General features: G+C 40.2%; 3 protein-coding genes across 6 annotated transcripts in view; all 3 read left to right on the top strand.

Moving 5' to 3' along the window:
- LOC104983541 (chromosome unknown open reading frame, human C10orf131) overlaps window positions 1-3,167 on the top strand; it is an 84,374-nt gene extending 81,207 nt beyond the window's left edge. For all 3 annotated transcript variants that reach the window (XM_010833015.1, XM_010833012.1, XM_010833013.1), the window contains 2 exons: window positions 1,841-1,939; window positions 3,143-3,167. The gene's annotated coding sequence lies outside the window, so the exon portion shown is untranslated. The remainder of the gene's footprint in view (window positions 1-1,840; window positions 1,940-3,142) is intronic.
- LOC104983540 (low molecular weight phosphotyrosine protein phosphatase-like) lies at window positions 3,163-8,505 on the top strand. Of its 2 annotated transcripts, none has more exons than XM_010833005.1 (4): window positions 3,163-3,325; window positions 3,468-3,665; window positions 5,372-5,461; window positions 7,124-8,505. In XM_010833005.1, exons 2-4 carry the CDS (start codon window positions 3,636-3,638, stop codon window positions 7,652-7,654), a joined length of 651 nt encoding a protein of 216 aa, XP_010831307.1. In that variant the 5' UTR covers window positions 3,163-3,325; window positions 3,468-3,635; the 3' UTR covers window positions 7,655-8,505. The 2 variants fall into 2 exon arrangements, with proteins under 2 accessions (XP_010831307.1, XP_010831308.1); XM_010833006.1 differs by having other exon boundaries at window positions 5,417-5,461.
- Window positions 8,506-14,199: 5,694 nt separating this feature from the next.
- CC2D2B (coiled-coil and C2 domain containing 2B) overlaps window positions 14,200-21,269 on the top strand; it is a 26,572-nt gene continuing 19,502 nt past the window's right edge. The window contains exon 1 of the mRNA XM_010833108.1: window positions 14,200-14,776. Within this exon, the coding sequence (XP_010831410.1) occupies window positions 14,687-14,776 (90 nt within the window). The 5' untranslated portion in view covers window positions 14,200-14,686. The remainder of the gene's footprint in view (window positions 14,777-21,269) is intronic.

Below are 21,269 nucleotides of genomic sequence, written 5' to 3' on the forward strand. Positions count from 1 at the left end.
GAAGAAGGCTGAGCGCCAAAGAATTGATGCTTTTGAACTGTGATGTTGGAGAAGACTCTTGAGAGTCCCTTGGACTGCAAGGAGGTCCAACCAGTCCATTCTAGAGGAGATCAGTCCTGGGTGTTCATTGGAAGGAATGATGCTAAAGCTGAAACTCCAGTACTTTGGCCACCTCATGGGAAGAGTTGACTCATTGGAAAAGACTGATGCTGGGAGGGATTGGGGGCAGGAGGAGAAGGGGACGACAGAGGATGAGATGGCAGGATGGCATCACTGACTCGATGGAGTCTGAGTCTGAGTGAACTCCGGGAGTTGGTAATGGACAGGGAGGCTGCTGCTGCTATTCACGGGGTCTCAAAGAGTCAGACACGACTGAGTGACTGAACTGAACTGAACTGAATAACTAATGATGTTGAATGGCTTCCCTGGTGGTTCAGATGGTAAAGAATCTGCCTGCAATGCAGGAGACCTGGGTTTGATCCCTGGGTTGGGGAGATCCCCTGAAGAAGGGAATGGGAATCCATTCTAGTGTTCTTGCCTGGAAAATTCCATACACAGAGGAGCCTGGCGAGTCGCAAACAGACACGACTGAGCAACTAACAACACACAATGACGTTGAGCATTTTTTCATGAATTGCTCTTGGTGTCATGTTTTTTAGCTCTGATTTTATAACTCTTTATTAGAGTTACAAGGCTTCCCAGGTGGCGCTAGGGTTGTAAAGAACCTGCCTGCTAATGCAGGAGACGTAACAGACTCAAGTTCCATCGCTTGGTAGGGAAGACCCCCTGGAGGAGGGCATAGCAACCCACTGCACTATTCTTGCCTGGAGAATTCTCATGGACACAGGAGCCTGGAGGGCTACAGTCCATTGGGTCACACAGAGTCAGACACGACTGAAGCAATTTAGCACACACACACACACACACACTGTTAAGATTATATTCCTTCTTCATGAATTGATGGCCCTATTATTATGAAATATTCCTCTTTATCCCTGGTTACATTTCTTAAATCTACTTTGTATGTTATAAATATAGTCATTTCAGCTTTCTTTTCATTGGTGTTTGTTTTCTTTCTTTTCTTCTTATTTTTTCTTTTAACCTGTGTCTTCATATGTAAAATGAGTTTACTTTCAGTTCAGTTCAGTTGCACAGTTGTGTCCGACTCTTTGCGACCCCATGAATCGCAGCATGCCAGGCCTCCCTGTCCATCACCATCTCCCAGAGTTCACTCAGACTCACGTCCATAATTGGGTCTTCCTTTTTTATTCAGTTAACAACCTCTATCTTTTAATAAATGGGTATTTACGCTTTGTGTAATTACTGACTTGGCTAGGTTCCATCTTCCTGTTTGTTTTCTGCTTGTCCCGTCTGTTTTTTGATCTTTTTTTCTTCCCTTTTTTGGGTTAATACTTTTATTATTCTACTTTATTTTCACTATTGGCTTATTAGTACTTTTTTTATTTCTTAATTGTTGTCTAGGTTTTATTATATATTATTGCACTTATGACAGTCTATAATATTATGCCACTCCACATATAGTGTAAGAACAGGATATTATTACACTTCCATTTCTACTCCTATGCTTTGTGTTAATGTTATTTTATCATATATTTTGCTTTTATATATGTCATAAACTCTGCAACAAGTCATTATTATTGCTTTAAATAGTCAATTATCTTTTAGAGAAATTTTTGAAAGTGAGAAAAAAAACTTCTCTATTTACTCTTTGGTTTCTTTTTAAAATGAAAGAGAATTTATTATACTTACCTGCAAGTTTGTGTGAAGTTATTCATCACATGATATAGAATAGTAATAGAAAACTTATTTATTTTAATAGGATCGCTGTTTCAAGAGCTGTAGTGGTCATTCATATATAAGAAAGAATTGGCTTGGATCCATTGTCTTCCCTTTCTCTGCTCTCCTACAACAATCTGAGGTAACAGAAACTGATTTTTTGCTAATTCTAAATTTTTGTCTCTGGCTAATAGAAACACTTACTGTTTTCTTTGAGTCAGATTTTGATTGTCATGTTGATAAGTCAGTTGAAATGATCCTGTATGCAAGTGCCTCTTAGGTGTTGGAGTATTTGAAGATTTTAGCTGTCTCTAAGAGATACCCACAAATTTATTTCATATATTTTTTGTATTCATTGATGAAGAAAAGGTCAGCTAACTGTAGGTCTTAAAGCAACATTCATATTTGTTTATAATAGTTACATAATTCCAGATTCGTACATTTTCTGAATAATGACATTGCTTCGTAACCATGGGTTCCATGATTCTATGCAATCACAGCATGTCATGAGGGAGCACGTTACAAATACAAGTGCTGCGAATAAAGAGCAATGGAGATTTTAAGCTGTTGGAGGTATAGGGCCTCCTCTTATAAATCCCTAAAGTTACTTCTCAGTCTCAGGCCAGATGCTAGGATAGAGAAGTAGTTAAGAAGGTGAGCTTCAAAGGTAGACTCGTCTGCATTGTAATCCTGGCTCTACTACTCATTGGTTGTGTGACCTGTCACAACTTCCTCACATGCTCTGAACTCATTTCCTTATCTATAAAATGGAGATTAGTGGCGTCTACCTCATTGAATAATGTGATCTATATCAAGCACTTGGAAGAATGCCTTATACATAGTAGGTGCTCAATAACTATTAATATTAGTTATGTTATTATCAGTAGTAGTTATTATTTTAAATTATCTCCTCACACACACACACATACACACACGGTCCCTCCTCCAGTGGACTTTGGGTCATCTCTCCTTCTGTTCAATTTTTTTTCTCTTTCCAGACCCAGTGCAAAATGTAACATGGTCTTTTAGCATTTTTCTCTGAGCTTAAATTTTATTCTCTAAGAGTTTCTAACACTCTGGTATGTTAACTTCCTTCCTCATTTCATCCCTTTCTTACTTCTGCCTTTTCCACATACTACATATTACAGAGGGACCCAGGGTGTCAAGGTTGCTTGTGAGCAGATCATCATGGAAAACTTTATCATTCTTTGCAAGTCCCTATTAGTCGAATCAGCATGAACCCATGCAAGCCTATTTCCTGCAATAGAGTAGACTGAACTGAGCTATCTTTGACTGATGTTTATTTTTATCATGCAGAATCCATTCTGTTCATATACTCTTTCAGATTAGTGGAACATTTCAAGTAAATATTCCACCTGTTTTGCTTGGGTATACTTGGAGTAAGACTTATGTGTCTCCTAAAGAAGATTATAATGGACAGAATTTAAAAGAAAGTACCTTCTTAAATATTTTTGCTACTATTGAACCTCAAATATCATATGCCATCTGTAGTCCAGAACTAGACAAGGTAGGCTTTCCACTGAATTATTTTCAGATATACTATCAAAGGAGTGTTAATTTCAAAGATGACAAAAATGAATGTTGGTTCTTGATATTTTCCTGTGGGAACAATATGGTAGCAAGTTGAAATATTTTAAACTTGATTCTAGTTTTCAGATCAAATAGACATTTTGGAGAGAGCACGGATTTTTACAAAAAATTGTAAGGCATTATTTCCTAAACGAAGAATCACCACTACTGTTTTTAATGATGAAGGGATACAGATCTTAGTAATAAGATACATCAAAGCATTGAATCCACCTCAGCAACTCCTGGATATGTTTCTTCATGATTCTAATGCAAGACTTGTAAGTGATATTTATGTTAGTAAATTTATTGAGATATTCACATACCATATAATTTGCCCTTCTAAAGTATATAATTCAGTGGGTTTTAATATATATACCAAGTTGTGCAGCCATCACCACAGTAAATTTTAGAACATTTTGATCACTCTAAATTTATATTTATTTTAATTGGTTTATTTTTTAATGTTAACTTTGAGTAAAACTTTCTTATTAAAATTGCTGAGACAGTTTCCTGAGAGAGATAGCATCTGTGTTGCAATGTGTGCTCCTGAGTGTGTGGTGGAAGAAAACATTTCCTCCTGTTGCCCTTCACTCTGCCCACTTGTACTGAAGGTCACTGTTGCTACATCACTTCATGTGACCATACCAACTTCATAATCTTTCTGTCAGACTTTGAAAAATGATGCAGAAAAATTCCTTTGATTTTCAGGCAGAATTGAAAGTTGTATTTCTAAAGAGATTGTGTCCTTCTAAGGATTGCTTCTTGTTGTCAAGAGGCTATGTTATCTTTTGCTCTGTAAACTGCCAACATAACACTTCTCACCTTATGTGGCTTTATGTATATCTGTTATTTACCAGCTGACAAAAGAGACATGTACAGGTGATCATTATGAACTCAGAAGAGGAGATAGCTTCTTTCACTTTGAGAAAGGAAAATGTGAAATCAGAAATCTAGTCTCCCCTTTAAGGGAAAAAAAAAGCTTTGATTAAAGGACACCTATGAGAAATCATTTATACCTTTTATTTATTCGGGCCTGATTGACTCAATTGACTCTTTTTAGAATATTTATATTATTCTTCCAGTATGAAGCTCTCACCTGAATTCTTTAAGCTAAAACAAAGTCCTAATTTAGATCAAATTTTACTACACTCTGCTTTTGGGTTTCTTCTTTCCTGTTTCCTGATACCAAAAGTCCAAGGAGATAATAATGCTCTCAGATTTCTTTTAAAGGCAGTCTTTGTCTTTAAAAAAAAAAAGTAGTGTAAATCCTAGCTCTTCTGCTTATCAGGAATTGTGAGCCATGTTTAATTAATTGCATGAAGTCAGAAACATGATTAGTGTAGGAGGTCATAGTAGTGCATATACGGTAGCTACTGTAAATCAGTGAAAATGTTGGTGAGCTTTCTGTGGTAACTCTAACCTGAGTCCTTATCTCCAGCCCCATAGGGGTAGCAGTCCACAACAGAAGTTCTGTTGTTTGTAAAAATAGGCTGCACCAATATCTTCTTGCTGCAGCAACTTATAACTGGATATTATTAATAAAAATAATTCTGATGGATTTTGAACCTAGAAGAAAATCAAACTTTTGCTACTCTTCTACACCTTTTTTCAATTTTCTTAAACAGTTGTATTTTAAAGTATACATGTAATGTATCACATTTAAATTTTTAATTTATTATAGTGAAATGTAATGATTAATATACATGGTCTGGAGTCATGCTAACTTGGGCTTATTCCCAGAGACCCATATGTTGTGTTAGTATGTGACCCATATATTATGTTAGTGTGTTAGTGTGTGTGTTAGTGTGGGCAGGTTATCTTAGCACTCTAAGCTTGTTCTTCTTTTGTAAAATAAAATTAATAATAGTGTGCATTTCAAAGGCTTGTAGGATGTACTAAATTTGGTGACAATGCATGTAAAGCACTGTGCTTGGTGATGGACATATAGTATGTTCTTAATAAATCTTAGTTAATATTATTTTAGGACCTTGTTGCTCACTTTGTATCTTTGATTCCTATTATGCCTGAGGCACTGGATGAAAATGATGGTTTTGATATATGGATGACATCAGAGGTAAGCAATTACAATTTACAATTTAAATGTATAATGTTTGCTTTTCTTGTAAAGAAATATTCAAAAATATTATGCACTTATGTAGTAGCTTTCCTTATGCAATTTGAAGACATTTGATAATTTAATACACTGTTTTCATTCAGCTCTGTAACAACCCATAAAATAATTCTTAAAGACCAAAAATCTTGTTCAACTCTTTAAGTAGCTCATAATATTCAGATTAAGCAGGAATTCCAGGAGTACAATATTATGACATTCTCCAGAGAGAAATATGAAATATGCCTTATTCACTATAGAGGTGGTTAGACCCTGAAATCTAGGGGAAATACCATCATTTCCCAGAAGCTTTCCCCAGTTTTCCCATATCTGAATGAAGAGCTTCCTTGGCACTTGGATTAAAATTGTATTTAGACTGGTTGCCATGCAATATTTGGGACATATTTAAACTAAAAACTATTTATTTGAAATTTAAATTGCTTTAGGCATCCCATCCCTCCCCCCAAAATCTGGCACTCCTAATTAGATTGCCTAACTTTTTCCATTTCACCTTAAATTATATTTAGTTGATTATACACTGGCCTTGTACTCACACACTATACATATACATCCCAAGTTTAATCTCCTTGAATGAAAAGGCAAATTTGCACTTATCTAGAATGTTTAGAGGCTGGATTTGAGGCTGAAAAGGATTTAGAGAGCACAGGACTAATTTAATAGGTCAGTTACCCTGCCTTCTGCTAAATAAGAATAAAAGAGACACAAGCATGTGGTTGTTTCAGGACCCAGTGATTCAAATCTGGTAAAACTCAAAGAGTTTTTGAATTTTACTCTAGACTCTCTGAGACTCTTCAAACTAATCAGAATATGTTACAATCCTGCAGAACACTGAAAGATAGCCTCTAAAGTAGCTAAAAATAACTATAAAAATAACCATTCTGGCAAATACCAGTGCTTCCAAGTGCCCTCCAAGCCACACAGTACTCATAATCAACAGGTCACCACCGGCACAGGCTTCCTTTTGGCTGCTGTCTTCCCATTGCCATGAACTCTGGACTTCGGATGTCCCTGAGTGAATGACTAATTAAATCGTCACAGGAGTTATTTCCTCTACCCAACATACAGTCTTTGAACAAAACTTGGTTCAAATCCTACTTCAACCACCTGATACCTGTGTGACTTAAGTTATTCAGCTTCATTAGACCTCACTTTCCTCATCTGTGTCATACAGGGATTTTGAAAGGACAGGCAGCTAGAACACAGTACGTTAGTTACCTTGTTGTTGTTAGTCGCTAAGTCGTGTCCGGTTCTTTGCAACCCCCTGGACTGCAGCAACCAGGCTTCTCTATCCTTCACAATCTCCTGAGTTTGCTCAGATTCATGTCTTTTGAGCTGGTGATGCTATCGTGCTAACTACCTCATCCTCTGCCGCTGTCTTCTCTTTTCACCTTCCATCTTTCCCAGCTTCAGAGTCTTTTCCAATGTTAGTTACCTACTCTCATTCATTCCCTCCTTCTCTTAAGAGATGCAGTCAGGGGAACCTCCTTAGCCTGACATTGAAGACTACTCATGTTCTGCTCTTAATTCTCCTGTTCATCACACGTATCGTTCAGAAGAGCCGTGTTACCATTCTTCCTAACCTCTATCCCTCACTATCACATCCAGCCAGTGTGTACTGATGTGGCCACATCTGTTGTTAAACCATTGAAATGGGGGAAGATGGCTGAGCAGGTGACCAAGTCGGTGCTGTTCATGTGTCTGGGTAACATCTGTCGATCGCCCATCGCAGAAGCGGTTTTCAGGAAACTTGTAACTGATCAAAACATTTCAGATAATTGGATCATTGACAGTGGTGCTGTTTCTGACTGGAATGTGGGCCGGTCACCAGACCCAAGAGCTGTGAGCTGCCTAAGAAATCATGGCATTAACACAGCCCATAAAGCAAGACAGGTTACCAAAGAAGACTTTGTCACTTTTGATTATATACTATGTATGGATGAGAGCAATCTGAGAGATTTGAATAGAAAAAGTAATCAAGTTAAAAACTGCAGAGCGAAAATCAAACTGCTCGGGAGCTATGATCCACAAAAACAACTTATCATTGAAGATCCGTATTATGGCAACGACGCCGACTTTGAGACCGTCTACCAGCAGTGCCTGCGGTGCTGCAGGGCCTTCCTGGAGAAGGTGCGCTGACCGGCCGTCCCGCTGTGGCCCAGGCTCGTCCCCCCAGGCCGTGTGTCCAGTGTCAACAGTGTCACCGTTCCAAGCCAAGGCCGCAGCCCTCTCTTCAGTTGACTCACTGTTTCTTACCTGAAAAAATAATTGTAGATGGAAATCAGTCTTTGTGTTTGGCGAAAGAGTAAATAAAAAATCTTTATGTGGGGTAAGAGTTCCTTAGACTAGCTAAACCTCCCACTATGCCCCAGTTACAAAAACAGTGGAACAGTCGAAATAGTGGAGCAGCACAGTAGACCATAGTGAAGGGAAGTGAGACGCCCCCGGGGGCCTGCGCTGCCCCCCCGCTGTGGACGGGCCCTGCCGCACCACCTCTCCACGGGCCGGTGCCCAACGGCGGTGAGCTGCCAGGCGCGCACTCTCAGGACAGGAAGGAGCGAGGGTCGTGGGACTCCTCCTCAGCACCTTCACTCCTTCTTAGTTTGTATCTTTGTGGTTCGTTTCATAAGGAAGTCACCTTATGTGTTCCCATTGGAACCCCTTTGCCTCTGGAAATGTAGTTATATCCAGGAGAAGGACGTGTGTGCTGGTTTGTATTATGGTCAGCTGGGGACTGTGTCTGCTTCTACATGCGTACAATTGCCTGAATGTCAATTACAGATCACCTTGTGTGGGAAAAGTATTAAGTTGGAAAAAGTCCTTTTATGTTGGAATGCTTAAATATCAATATATTAAGTATTGTTTTGTCAGTGCCTGGTTATAGGGAAATATACATAATTTGTGCACACTTTGAAATAACTAATCTAAAATTCATATGAATATATGTCAGAAAAAATTGTTCTCAAATAAACTGGGGAAATTACAAAATTCAACTGAAAAAAAAAAAAAAAAAACCATTGAAATGCTTCCAGACTGACTGGTAAATAGTCACTCTGAGAGCTCCTGAGCTCCCCCTCCCCAAGCTCCCTGGCCACCACAGCCCTTTCTCTGGGACTAATGAATTGGAAGCACGTGTCCAGTCTAAATGGTGCAGCCGAGTCTGCATGTTACAGCTGCTACTCAGCAGCAACACATTATTGCCGTATGAACATTTGGGCCCATATATTTTGTTAGATCCTTTGATTCTTCAAGAGAATCTAGAAATTCAGAGTTGTATGTGTGATCTTCCAATTTTTAAAAGCATTTTGGGGCCAAGCAAAACACATCTATAGACTGGAGCTAAATCATAGGCCACTGGTCTGCCACCTCTTCTGTGCTTCTTCTCTTCTGCTACAACTGGTTTACTAGGCACTCTGCATTTGATTACACCTACCCCTGCTGTTCAGGTCTTTCAGTTAAGGAAGTTTCCATCATTTTCTTGATTTGGCTCCAACTCAGATCTCTTCTAAGTTGAGAGCATTGTATTGGAACAGGGCAGAGAGTGACTCCATTGACCAAAGGATACTTTTCTCCAAAAACAGGTGTGATTTCCTATCAGATGAAGTTCCTTAAAATATTAGCCAATTTTGTTATTCAGTCACTGAGTCATGTTCAACTTTTTGTGACCCCACAGACTGCAGCACACCAGGCTTCCCTGTCCATCACCATCTCCTGGAGTTTGCTTAAACTCATGTCCATTGAGTCAGTGATGCCATCCCACCATCTCATCCTCTTTTGTCCCCTTCTCCTGACTTCAATCTTTCCCAGCATCAGGGTCTCTTCCAGTGAGTCAGCTCTTCACATCAGGTGGCCAAAATATTGGAGCTTCAGCTTCAGAATCAGTCCTTCCAATGAATATTCAGGATTGATTTCCTTTAGGATTGACTGGTTTGATCTCCTTACTGTCCAAGGGACTCTCAAGAGTCTTCTCCCACATCACAGTTTAAAAGCATTTATTCTTTGGTGCTCATCCCTGTTTTCCCAGGGTATTTGTCCCCCCAAAAAAAGCCTGCCTCATTTTGGATGATAAAATTATTGAATCACACGGTATCCACATTAATTGTCCCATAATAAAGGTGACCCATATGTTCCAGGTCAATGTTCTCTCTTTCTAATGCCCTAAAGTTTTAACAGGAAAAGTGTGTCAGAGTTTTAGACTTTGCAGTCATCTTAGTGACCTGGCAAAAATGTGTGTGTAAGGGCGTGGAGGGGCCCTGAATCTGTTGGATGTTTGCACTACTCAACTCTCTCTCCTCCCCTCCCTTTTTTTTTTTTTTTTTTCCCGTCCTTGTTGCTTTTGTCTCACCTTAGCGCTGCATCAGTTTAGCTATTGGAAACAAGGAGGAGCATGCCATACTTCTCTGTAATTTCTTCCTATATTTTGGGAAGAAAGCTTTGGTCCTTCTAGGAACCTCAGTGTTGGAAGTAAGTGTTGGACTTAATATTTAAATAGTGTAAACAAAACTAATTAGCTTTCAGTTGCAAGTTTTAAAGACTTCAACTCCAAGTTTCCATTTTTTAACAAATTAATTAGGAAATTTCATAGGCAAACAAATATTTACTTAGGAGAATAATGTTGTATCATCAAAACTTCCACAATGTAAAGAATGACTTCCTTTTGTTTTTCTTCTTTGTAAAGTAGTACAAATAATAGTGCTACTTCATGGCAGCAAATTTGGAAAACTCAGCAATGACCACAGGACTGGAAAAGGTCTGTTTTCATTCCAATCCCAAAGAGGGACAATGCCAAAGAATGTTCAAACTACTGTAAAATTGTGCTCATTTCACATGCTAGCAAGGTTATGCTCAAAATCCTTCAAGCTATGCTTCAGCATTGTGTGAACTGAGAACTTCCAAATGTACAAGCTGGGTTTCAAAGAGGCAGAGGAACCAGAGATCAAACTGCCAACATTTGTTGGATCATGGAGAAAGCAAGGGAGTTCCAGGAAAACATCTACTTTGCTTCATTGACAATGCTAAAGCCTTTGTCTGTGTGGATCACAACCAAATGCAGAAAACTCTTAGAGATGGGAATACCAGACCATTTTACTTGTTTCCTGAGAAACCTGTATGTGGGTCAAGAAGCAGCATTAGAACTGGACATGGAACGATTGACTGGTACAAAACTGGGAAAGAAATATGACATGGCTGTATATTGTCCCCCTGCTTATTTAACTTCTGTGCCTGAGTACATCATGCAAAATGCCAGACTGGATGAATCACAGGCTGGATTCAAGATTACTGGGAGAAATATCAACAACCTCAGATATCCAGATAATGCCACTCTAATGGCAGAAAGTGAAGAGGAACTAAAGAGCCTCTTGATGATGGTGAAAGAGAAGAGTGAAAAAGCTGACCTGAAACTCCATGTTAAAAAACTAAGATCATGGCATCCAGACCCAATACTTCATGGAGAATAGACGGGGAAAAAGTGGAAGCAGTGACAGATTTTCTTCCTTGGGCTCCAAAATCATTGTGGACAGTGACTGCAACCATGAAATTAAAAGACGCTTGCTCCTTCTTGGAAGGAAAGCTATGACAGACCTAGACAGTGTATTAAAAAGCAGAGATATTGCTTTGCCAACAAAGGTCTGTATAGTCAAAGCTATGGTTTTTCCAGTAGTCATGTACAGATGTGAGAGTTGGACCATAAAGAATACTGAGCGCTGAAGAAGTCTTGCTTTTGAATTGTGGTGCTGGAGAAGACTCTTGAGAGTCCCTTGGACTACAAGGAGATCAAACTAGTCAATCCTAAAAGAAATCAACCCTGAATATTAACTGGAAGGAATGATGCGGAAGCTGAAGCTCCCATACTTTGGCAACCTGATGTGAAGAGCTGACTCATGGAAAAGACCCTGATGCTGGGAAAGATTGAGAGCAAAAGGAGAAGACGGTGGCAGAGAATGAGATGGTTGGGTGGCGTCACTGATACAATGGACACGAGTTTGAGCAAACCCTGGAAGATAGTGGAGGAGAGAGGAACCTGGCATGCTGTATGTAGTTCATGCGGTCGCAAAGAGTTGGACATGACTTAGCGACTGAACAACATGGGGTTACTAGAAATACTAAATTATGTAGTAAATATATGACACTGAGAGCAGCACCTGGTTTATGGAAAATGCTCAATAAGTGATGGTGGTAGGTGATGTAGTAATAGTTATTGTAGTAATAGTTATGTAGTGGTTGTTAACCATCTTCACCATCATCATCTTTATATGTTCCTAGAATTATATTCTAAGATAATTAAGATGTACCTCTCCTATTTTTCACTGCTCAAATTTTAATTGTGCAAGAAATGGGCCAGAAATTCACTAATTTGTACAACTTAATTATATACTCCTGTATTCAAACCTCCAGAAAGCTGCCTTATTAGGACTCTATTTCTATTCAATAATATGAACATATTGATAAGCATTTAAAACTTCCAGATTTTTTTTGTCACGATCATTTATTTCTCTGTATTTCCTTTCCAAAACTTATTATTTCTGTGTCCTGTTTGTTAGCTGAAAGTTCAGTTCAGTCGCTCAGTCGTGTCCGACTCTTTGCGACCCCATGAATTGCACGCCAGGCCTCCCTGTCCAAAGTGAAGTGAAGTCGCTCAGTCGTGTCCGACTCTTTGCGATCCCATGGACTGTAGCCTACCAGGTTCCTCTGTCCATGGGATTTTCCAGGCAATAGTACTGGAGTGGATTGCCATTTCCTTCTCCAGGGGATCTTCCCAACCCAGGGATCGAACCCGGGTCTTCCGCATTGTAGACAGATGCTTTACCCTGTCCAAAACCTGTGGCTAATTCCCATGTGATCGCTCCGCTGTAGCTTTGAGCACCACTAGATGGCAGTAAACAGTGAACAATATTTTAACAAACACTTGTATTTGTACCTGTGAGTCCACACTGGGTGGCAGCACTTACCTATACGTTTCACCTTGGCTGTGTGGTTGAGGTGAAGCCTCTTTGCTTGGGAAATCCCATGGACAGAGGAGCCTAGTGGGCTACAGTCCGTGGGGTCACAAAGAGTCAGACACGACTGAGCAACTTTCACTTCACTAATAATATTTACTAACTGTATGATCTCAGCATTATTTATTTCTCTGAGCCTCATTTATCTGCCCTGTCAAAGTGAAAGTGAAAGTCGCTCAGTTGTGTCCGACTCTTTGCAACCCCATGGACTATACATTCCATGGAATTCTCCAGGCCAGAATACTGGAGTGGGTAGCCTTTCCCTCCTCCAGGGGATCTTCCCAACCCAGAGATTGAACCCAGGTCTCCCACATTGCAGGCGGATTCTTTACCAGCTGAGCCACAAGGGAAGCCCCCGCTCAAAGGAATAATGCTATTTACTGTTACCCTAGACATGTTGTTAACCTCTTATTCTTCATGTGAAAGGTGGGCATGATAATCATACCTACCTCACAGAATTTGGAATTAATTAAAGTGAGAAATTAAGTAGAATTAGCATGAGCACTGAGTACGAACCTGGGGTACATAAATGATAAATGTTAAGCAGTTATTATCATTACCCGAGATTTTTATTTTTTGCTAAATAAGAAAGGTTTACACTTCAAAAGTATGTGCAGAGCAAAATTGTAACATAGTGACTACTTTTATTCCTCAAATGATTTTCTGTTTAATTTCTCTCTGGCCTCTAATTCTAGATCTTGTTCTCAAAATTAATTTGATGGCTTTTTAACTTTACCTAGCTTTTCAGAGCCTTGGACTAACACCATAACTCTCCATGGTGTTCACCCTTGATCTCTAAGTATATTCTGCTTGCTGCTGCTGCTGCTGCGTCGCTTCAGTCGTGTCCGACTCTGTGCGACCCCATAGACGGCAGCCAACCAGGCTTCCTCTCCCTGGGATTCTCCAGGCAAGAACACTGGAGTGGGTTGCCATTTCCTTCTCCAATGCATGAAAGTGAAAAGTGAAAGTGAAGTCGCTCAGTCTTGTCCGACTCTAGCGACCCCATGAACTGCAGCCTACCAGGCTCCTCCATCCATGGGATTTTCTAGGCAAAAGTACTGGAGTGGGGTGCCATTGCCAGCAGGGCTAATCCATATACCACCTTTGTGTGAGTTATACAAAAGTACCCCTACGCATTAGCACTAGCTATTGGAATGTTCTTCATACACTGATTTCATCAGAACAACATATTTTGTTGCTATGAGGGTGGCAACACTGGCTCATAAGTTCTCTCATTTGAACCCTCATGATAGCTTGGGCCTGCGGATTTCTATTGCTTTGGTTTTTCCCTTTTCAAAAAAATTGTAAATATTCTATTTTTTTTTTAATATTCTAAAAAAGGCTTTTAAAAGATCAGAGATACCAGGGAGTTTCCTGATGACATAGTGGTTATGATTCTGGGCTTTCGCTGCTGTGGCCCGAGTTCAATCCCTGGTCAGGGAATGGAGAGCCCACAAGCCGTGCAGCATGGCCAATAAATACATAAATCATACAGAATAAAGAATCTATAAGGTGACTGATAATATTATCTGTAAAAAGTCAGAGATAGCATATGCTTACACTACAATTTCCAATACAAAAATTAGTTAAATCAATCATCCACCAAAAATAATTTTAACTCTTTCTTCGGACAGGGGCACGTGGCGTATGTATTAACTCAGGAAACTGATGAATATTTGCTTTGGAATCCATTAACTGGACGGTGTCATAAGCAGTTCGACCCATTTTGTCCGTTACAAGGTGTAGATTGTTTGTTTGATGGTGAAAACGTAAGTGTGTTGGGTGAGGAGGGAAGATCTTGAGTTCTCTCCTCAGGAGTCCAACTTGTGGCTCTCCACCCTGACTATACATTAGAATCATGTGGAAACGCTGAAGAAACCATAGATGTTCAATTAGAATCCCTGGGATATGGGGCCAGGGAAATCCTCTATCCCCAAAGCTCCTTGAGGTGATTCTGTAGCGCCTCCAAGGCTGAGAACCAGTGAGCAGTCTCGTGTTCACATGCCCCTGGAATTGTCTGTGCCTCCTGCCTCAGAGCTGTCCTTGGCTTCTGCCACTTCACTGGGTAGTAAGACCGTAACCCACTATGGGCTTCGTACTCCCATGGGCCTGTGTTGATTCTTTGTTGATGTTTTAATAGGTCTGGTTTAATCTTCAGCAGAATAATTCACCAATGGCTGTGTATTTTGACTATTCAAAGGAAAGTTTCTGGAAACAATTGCTTCCAAAAAATTATCAAGGAACAAAAACACAAAGCATTCAGGTAAATCACACTTTTCCAGGTGTGTCTCTATGAAAGTTACCATTGGTTCCGACCTTAGAGTTGTGCCAGCAATTGTTACATTAATATAGCTGATTGCTTATTGAATGGTTTATCAATATCAATAAAACCCAGTTTTCTCTGCCATCCAGCCTGACTTTGGGCTACTCTGGTCCTTTTCCTCTACTTGCAAAAGAAGAATTGAGAAGAAGGCATCATCTTAATTGTGAATTTAGGTTTTAGAGGAAAAATTTTAAAGTGTTCATCATGAAACAGAAAATATAATGTCCAGATGGTGTAATAAGTTCTCACTTTGACCTTGCACTTCTACTACACATCCATGACAATAATAAAGTATACAAATTGAAAAACAAAAGGCTTATCTGGGCTCTGAACCATGATGTGTATCTCGTGGAATAGAAATAGGACAGAAACACCATCGGTGAGCAGGGCCCGAAGAGGATGGGAGCAAAGTCTAAAAATGAGTCATGAAATCCAGGAAACCAGAGCCAGTCTCACTTTTTGAAGCCAGTACTGTGATGGAGCTTCCCTACTTTGCTCCTCTTGAGAGAAGATGAGAAAGGTAAGCTGTAAACCCATTACCTGGAGCTCAGGAGGTAAGAGACCAAAGTACAGATCAGAGCATCAGGAACCAATCTAACCACCAGATGACTTGGCCAGGGAATCTGTGGTGTGCTCAGTATCACTTTGGGAAGACACCCAAATTTCATTTCAACAGCCATTTCTGGATTGACAGCCATGGTATGTCAATGTGCAGGCAATTGCAAGATTCAAAAACTGGGAGCTATGACCCAGAGGAAGAAAGAGAGGGGGGATAAGGAAAAGAACATTGGAAAAATAGGAAGAAGACAATTCATAGAAGCAGAAACTCCAGAGCTCAATCTCACTTGTACTGAGGGAAATATAATTTAAAACAAAACATGATTTCACATGTATAAGATTGGGAAACATTTTTTTAAGTGTGATCACATCAAATGTTGGCAAACAGGCTGAGAAACAGTGGGAGTGTAAATTGCTATAAACTCTTTGAAAATCAATATGGTAAGGCTGGTAAAGTTGAAAAACCTCAACCTTTGATCCACCAATTCTACTTCTAAGTATGTACCCTAGCACAGAGAGATGAGCACAACAATAGTCATTACTGAATTGCTTGAAATAGAAAAAAAAAAAAAAAGGAGACAATTTATAAACCAGAAAATGGGCACATAAGTTGTCAAGAACCCACACTATGAAATCTTATATGTATGTATGTGTACGTCACTCTGTCATGTCCGACTCTTTGCGACCCCATACATTATAGCCCACCAGGTTCCTCTGTCCATGGAATTCTCCAGACAAGAATACTAGAGTGGGTTGCCATTCCCTTCTCCAGGGGCTCTTCCTGACCCAGGGATCAAACCCAGGTCTCCTGCATTGCAAGCAGATTCTTTACTAAGTCACCAGAGAAACCCAAAATCTTCTATACAGTAGTAAAAAAAGAATATATGAAACTAATTTACTGTAGCTCTCAACTTGACTGTACATCCATGACATCAGAATCTCTTGAGTGAAGAGCCCACACATTGGTGTTACTTAAAGCTCCCCAAGTGACTCCCACATGTAGCCACAGTTGAGGACCACTGACCTAGAGCTGTTGTATCAACGTGAGTGAATATAAAAAATATAATGTTGAGCAAAGTAAAGAAGATGTGAAATGACACATATATATGAAGTTTGAAAAATATGTGTTTATATATACAGATATATAAGTGAAATTGCTAGTTGCTCAGTCATGTCCAACTCTTTGTGACCCAATGGACTGTAGCCCTGCAGGCTTCTCTGTCCATGGATTTCTCCTGGCAAGAATGCTGGAGTGGGTTACCATTTCCTATTCCAGGTGGTCTTTCCAACCCAGGTATTGTGCTAGTGTTTTCTGCTTGGCAGGCAGAAAGAATACCATCTGAACTATCAGGGAAGCCCATAGATACATAGTGATAGTATAAAAGCTTGCATGAGAATGATAAACATCAAATTTAGGGTAAAGGTTACCTTTGGAGAGAGAAAAGAGGGGAATGAGATCAGGGAGCAGTATATAGAGTACTTTAAGTCTATCTGTAATGTTTTACATCTTTTTCAAAAAAAAAAATGTTTTACATCTTTACATTTATTTATTTGGCTGTGCATATGGGATCTAGTTCCCTGGCCAGGGATTGATCCCAGGCTCCTTGTATTGGGAGGGCAGAGTTTTAGCCACTGGATCACCAGCAAGTTCCTACATCTTTTGGGACAATCTAAAACAAATACGGAGGAATACAAAGGTTACATATGGCTAGGTGGTATGTATGTTGGGTGGATGTTCATTACTTTATTCTCAGTGCTTTATCTGTATGTTTGGCATAGTTCACAATATCAAAAAGAAGGAATGGTGGTTGTGGGGGAAAAGAAATCAAACAGTACCCAAGTATATAAAATGAAGAGTTTCTTCCCTCTTTAGCACTTTCCCCCCACGCTCTAAGAAATAACCACAGTTAGTAGTTTCTTGTGTATTCTTCTAAACATTTTCCTTGCAGATGCAAGCATTTGTACGTCTGTAAAGTCATTTTAAGTTAAGGGGAAATGTGCTTATCTCTGTTGAGCAGGCCACATTTACAGCACCCACACAATGCCTTGCTTGCCCATCCCAAAGTTGTGACCAAAGCATTTGGTTGCAGCCTCCTAGGGGGAGAACAGTATATTCAGAGATGAGAATTTTTGTTTCTTTTAATCATTCTCTTATTAATTCAGGTAACATTTATTGAGTGCTGCAGTGGGTCAGCACTGTGTTAGGTATAGGTACCACAAGGAAAAAGAGTTTGATGCTGGGAAAGATTGAGAGCTAGAGGAGAAGGGGGCAACAGAGATGGTTGGATGGCATCATCAACTCAATGGACATGAGTTTGAGCAAACTCCGAGAGATGGTGAAGGACAGGAAAGCCTGGCATGCTGCAGTCCATGGGGGTGCAAAGAGTTGGACACAACTGAGCAACTGAACAGCAACCATATTCTTGGAGCTTGTGTTCTAGAAGGGGAAACAGAAGGAAACAAGCACTTGGAGTAGAGAGAGATAAATACCACTAAGAAGAAATGAATGTGCTTTTGGGAGCACACAGCAGGAAACCTGAGGGGAAGGGGAGCTTCAGGGGCTTCCTGGGGAAAAAAGTGATGACCAGCAGCACAGTGGAGAGGGGTGAGCAGCAGGAGCTGGTCTAGATGAAGATTAGTGAAGAGAATAGTCCCAGCACAAAGTGGAAACAGCAGGCTTGAAGACCTGCTGTTTGTGTGTTAGTCACTTAGTCATGTCCGACTCTTTGCAACCCTATGGACTGTAGTCTGCCAGGCTCCTCTGTCCATGGGATTCTCCAGGCAAGGATACTGGAGTGGGTTGCCATGACCTTCTCCAGGGGATCTTTCTGACCCAGGGATTGAACTCAGGTCTCCTGCGTTGCAGGCAGATGAAGACCTGCAGGGCCAAGTGTCTGTCACAGAGCTGAAAGGTCAGCTTGGCTGCTACCAGGGGGTGAGCGGAGATGAGCTGAGGTCCTGGTCAGGATTTTGGCATTTATTCTTTATTCAGCATCACCAGGGCAAGGGCTGCCGTAATCAAAATTGTATTTTAAAAAGCCACTCTGACTGAGAGTGGAAACTAAACCTTTTGTCAAGTTGAGTAATTAAACAGAAAACTCATAGTTGCATTTGACTTTCATCTTTACTGATTTCTTCCCTGTGGGCCAGTGGCCCTTGATCCTCTGCCTTGTCACACACATACCAGAATAAACCACTGTCTGTAGTGAATGCTGGTTTTTTTTTTTTTTTTTCTGTTAATCACAATTGACAACATAAATTTGAGTGTGTGTGAGAGAAATGGAGTTAACAGGGAAGTCCTCTTCAAGTTTTAAAGGTTATGAATTCCCTGCAAGGGGCCTTTGCCCTAATGGGAACTAGACTAACACTCCGTAAACGTATTGAGTCGACATAACCCAGGCCTCCTTTTCGGACCTGAAGGTGGTCTAACTGATCCACAGGAGTTGCCGGGTTAGGGGCGCAGGGCAGTGTTTTGGGGCAGACAGTAATTGAGGACAGCAGTCGGGATTTGGTTACCTGCCCTGTCTGCAATAGTTGGTGACCTCTGCAAGATGATGCTGGGTTTTAGACTTTACTTTCTCCAGTATTTCATCTTCTGCCATGGTCTACTCTGGGCAAATTCACTGTGTCTGAGCATATTCTCTAATCTAGTGGTTCTCCAACCATCATAATCCTCTAGAGGGCTTGTTAAAAAGCAATGTGCTTGGCTGTACCCTCACATTTTCTGAGTCAGTAGGTCTGAGGCTGCTGACTCAGCAACATTTTGCTGAGGGGGGCATCACATATTGGGAGCCACTGACTTAGATCAGGACATGATAGACTGAGCCTCCTCAAATCACCCCTGAAATTTTCTGAGACCTAGAGTCCCCCAAATGTTTCCTCCCTTACACTCACGAGGGGGAAGCATCTGTCCCTGTCTCTACAGAGCCTCTATTTCTCAGCTCATAAATATTCAAAGTAAAGACTCTCTAAACCCAGTCCCACTCCTCCATTCTTGTCTATGTGAGCCCTGCAGGGCATTTGGGTAGGAGGGAGGGGGTTGGAGAAGTCCTCTCCTTGTCCCAGAAAATCCGGCTCAGCCGAGCAACATGGGGAAACACAGTAGAGCCTTGCTCTCTGCTGTTGCTGGGGTGCCTGAAGCAAAGACTTGAAGACAGCAGAGACTGAAATGGACTCTGTGTGTATGCTTGCGTATGTGCGCATGCACACCTGTGAACATGGAGACCTGGCTCCTGCCTGCTGAAAGGAGGAGGATGATAAACCATGTTAGAAGAGTAATATCTGACCTTAGTTGAGCAATATGTGCCTTTATTTTAAAATCTTCACATGACCCCAGGGAAGTAGATGCTCTTACTGTCCCTCTTTAGAAGATGTGGTAACCGAGACTCCAAGCGGTTAAGTAATTTCTCCAAGGTCACAGTTAATAAGTGGATGAGACCAGTACAGCTTCCAAGGATTGTCTGATGGAATGAATAAGTATGCCAAGTTCTTATTTGAATAAACAAACAGCAGATCTGTCTCATGAGAAATATCTTTAGTAAATCCAGTTCCCCTTTCCTGCCCTGGTGAAGTAGTATTAAAGTCAAAGGATCAAGTGGGCTTTATCCCAGGGATGCAAGGATTCTTCAATATCCGCAAATCAATCAATGTAATACACCACATTAACAAATTGAAAAATAAAAACCATATGATTATCTCAATAGATGCAGAGAAAGCCTTTGACAAAATTCAACATCCATTTATGATAAAAACTCTCCAGAAAGCAGGAATAGAAGGAACATACCTCAACATAATAAAAGCTATATATGACAAACCCACAGCAAACATTATCCTCAATGGTGAAAAATTGAAAGCATTTCCTCTAAAATCAGGAACAAGACAAGGGTGCCCACTTTCACCATTACTATTCAACATAGTTTTGGAAGTTTTGGCCACAGCAATCAGAGCAGAAAAAGAAATAAAAGGAATCCAAATTGGAAAAGAAGAAGTAAAACTCTCACTATTTGCAGATGACATGATCCTCTACATAGAAAACCCTAAAGAATCCACCAGAAAATTACTAGAAATAATCAATGACTACAGTAAAGTTGCAGGATATAAAATCAACACACAGAAATCCCTTGCATTCCTATACACTAATAATGAGAAAACAGAAAGAGAAATTAAGGAAACAATTCCATTCACCATTGCAACGGAAAGAATAAAATACTTAGGAATATATCTACCTAAAGAAACTAAAGACCTATATATAGAAAACTATAAAACACTGGTGAAAGAAATCAAAGAGGACACTAATAGATGGAGAAATATACCATGTTCATGGATTGGAAGAATCAATATAGTGAAAATGAGTATACTACCCAAAGCAATTTATAGATTCAACGCAATCCCTATCAAGCTACCAACAGTATTCTTCACAGAGCTAGAACAAATAATTTCACAATTTGTATGGAAATACAAAAAACCTCGAATAGCCAAAGCGATCTTGAGAAAGAAGAATGGAACTGGAGGAATCAACCTACCTGACTTCAGGCTCTACTACAAAGCCACAGTCATCAAGACAGTATGGTACTGGCACAAAGACAGAAATATTGATCAATGGAATAAAATAGAAAGCCCAGAGATAAATCCACGCACATATGGACACCTTATCTTCGACAAAGGAGGCAAGAATATACAATGGATTAAAGACAATCTCTTTAACAAGTGGTGCTGGGAAATCTGGTCAACCACTTGTAAAAGAATGAAACTGGACCACTTTCTAACACCATACACAAAAATAAACTCAAAATGGATTAAAGATCTCAACGTAAGACCAGAAACTATAAAACTCCTAGAGGAGAACATAGGCAAAACACTCTCCGACATACATCAC

Source organism: Bison bison, unplaced genomic scaffold (assembly GCF_000754665.1).
Source record: "Bison bison bison isolate TAMUID 2011002044 unplaced genomic scaffold, Bison_UMD1.0 scf7180017862979, whole genome shotgun sequence".
Lineage (NCBI taxonomy): Eukaryota > Metazoa > Chordata > Mammalia > Artiodactyla > Bovidae > Bison > Bison bison.

What these genes read in the sequence shown, in the direction of transcription:
- LOC104983540 (XM_010833005.1), top strand. Translation starts at nt 3,636, where the DNA reads ATGTTTCTTCATGATTCTAATGCAAGACTT. An exon ending in ATGATTCTAATGCAAGACTT is followed by an intron (nt 3,666 to 5,371) that starts GTAAGTGATATT and finishes ATATTATTTTAG; the next exon opens with GACCTTGTTGCTCACTTTGT. An exon ending in ATATATGGATGACATCAGAG is followed by an intron (nt 5,462 to 7,123) that starts GTAAGCAATTAC and finishes TATCACATCCAG; the next exon opens with CCAGTGTGTACTGATGTGGC.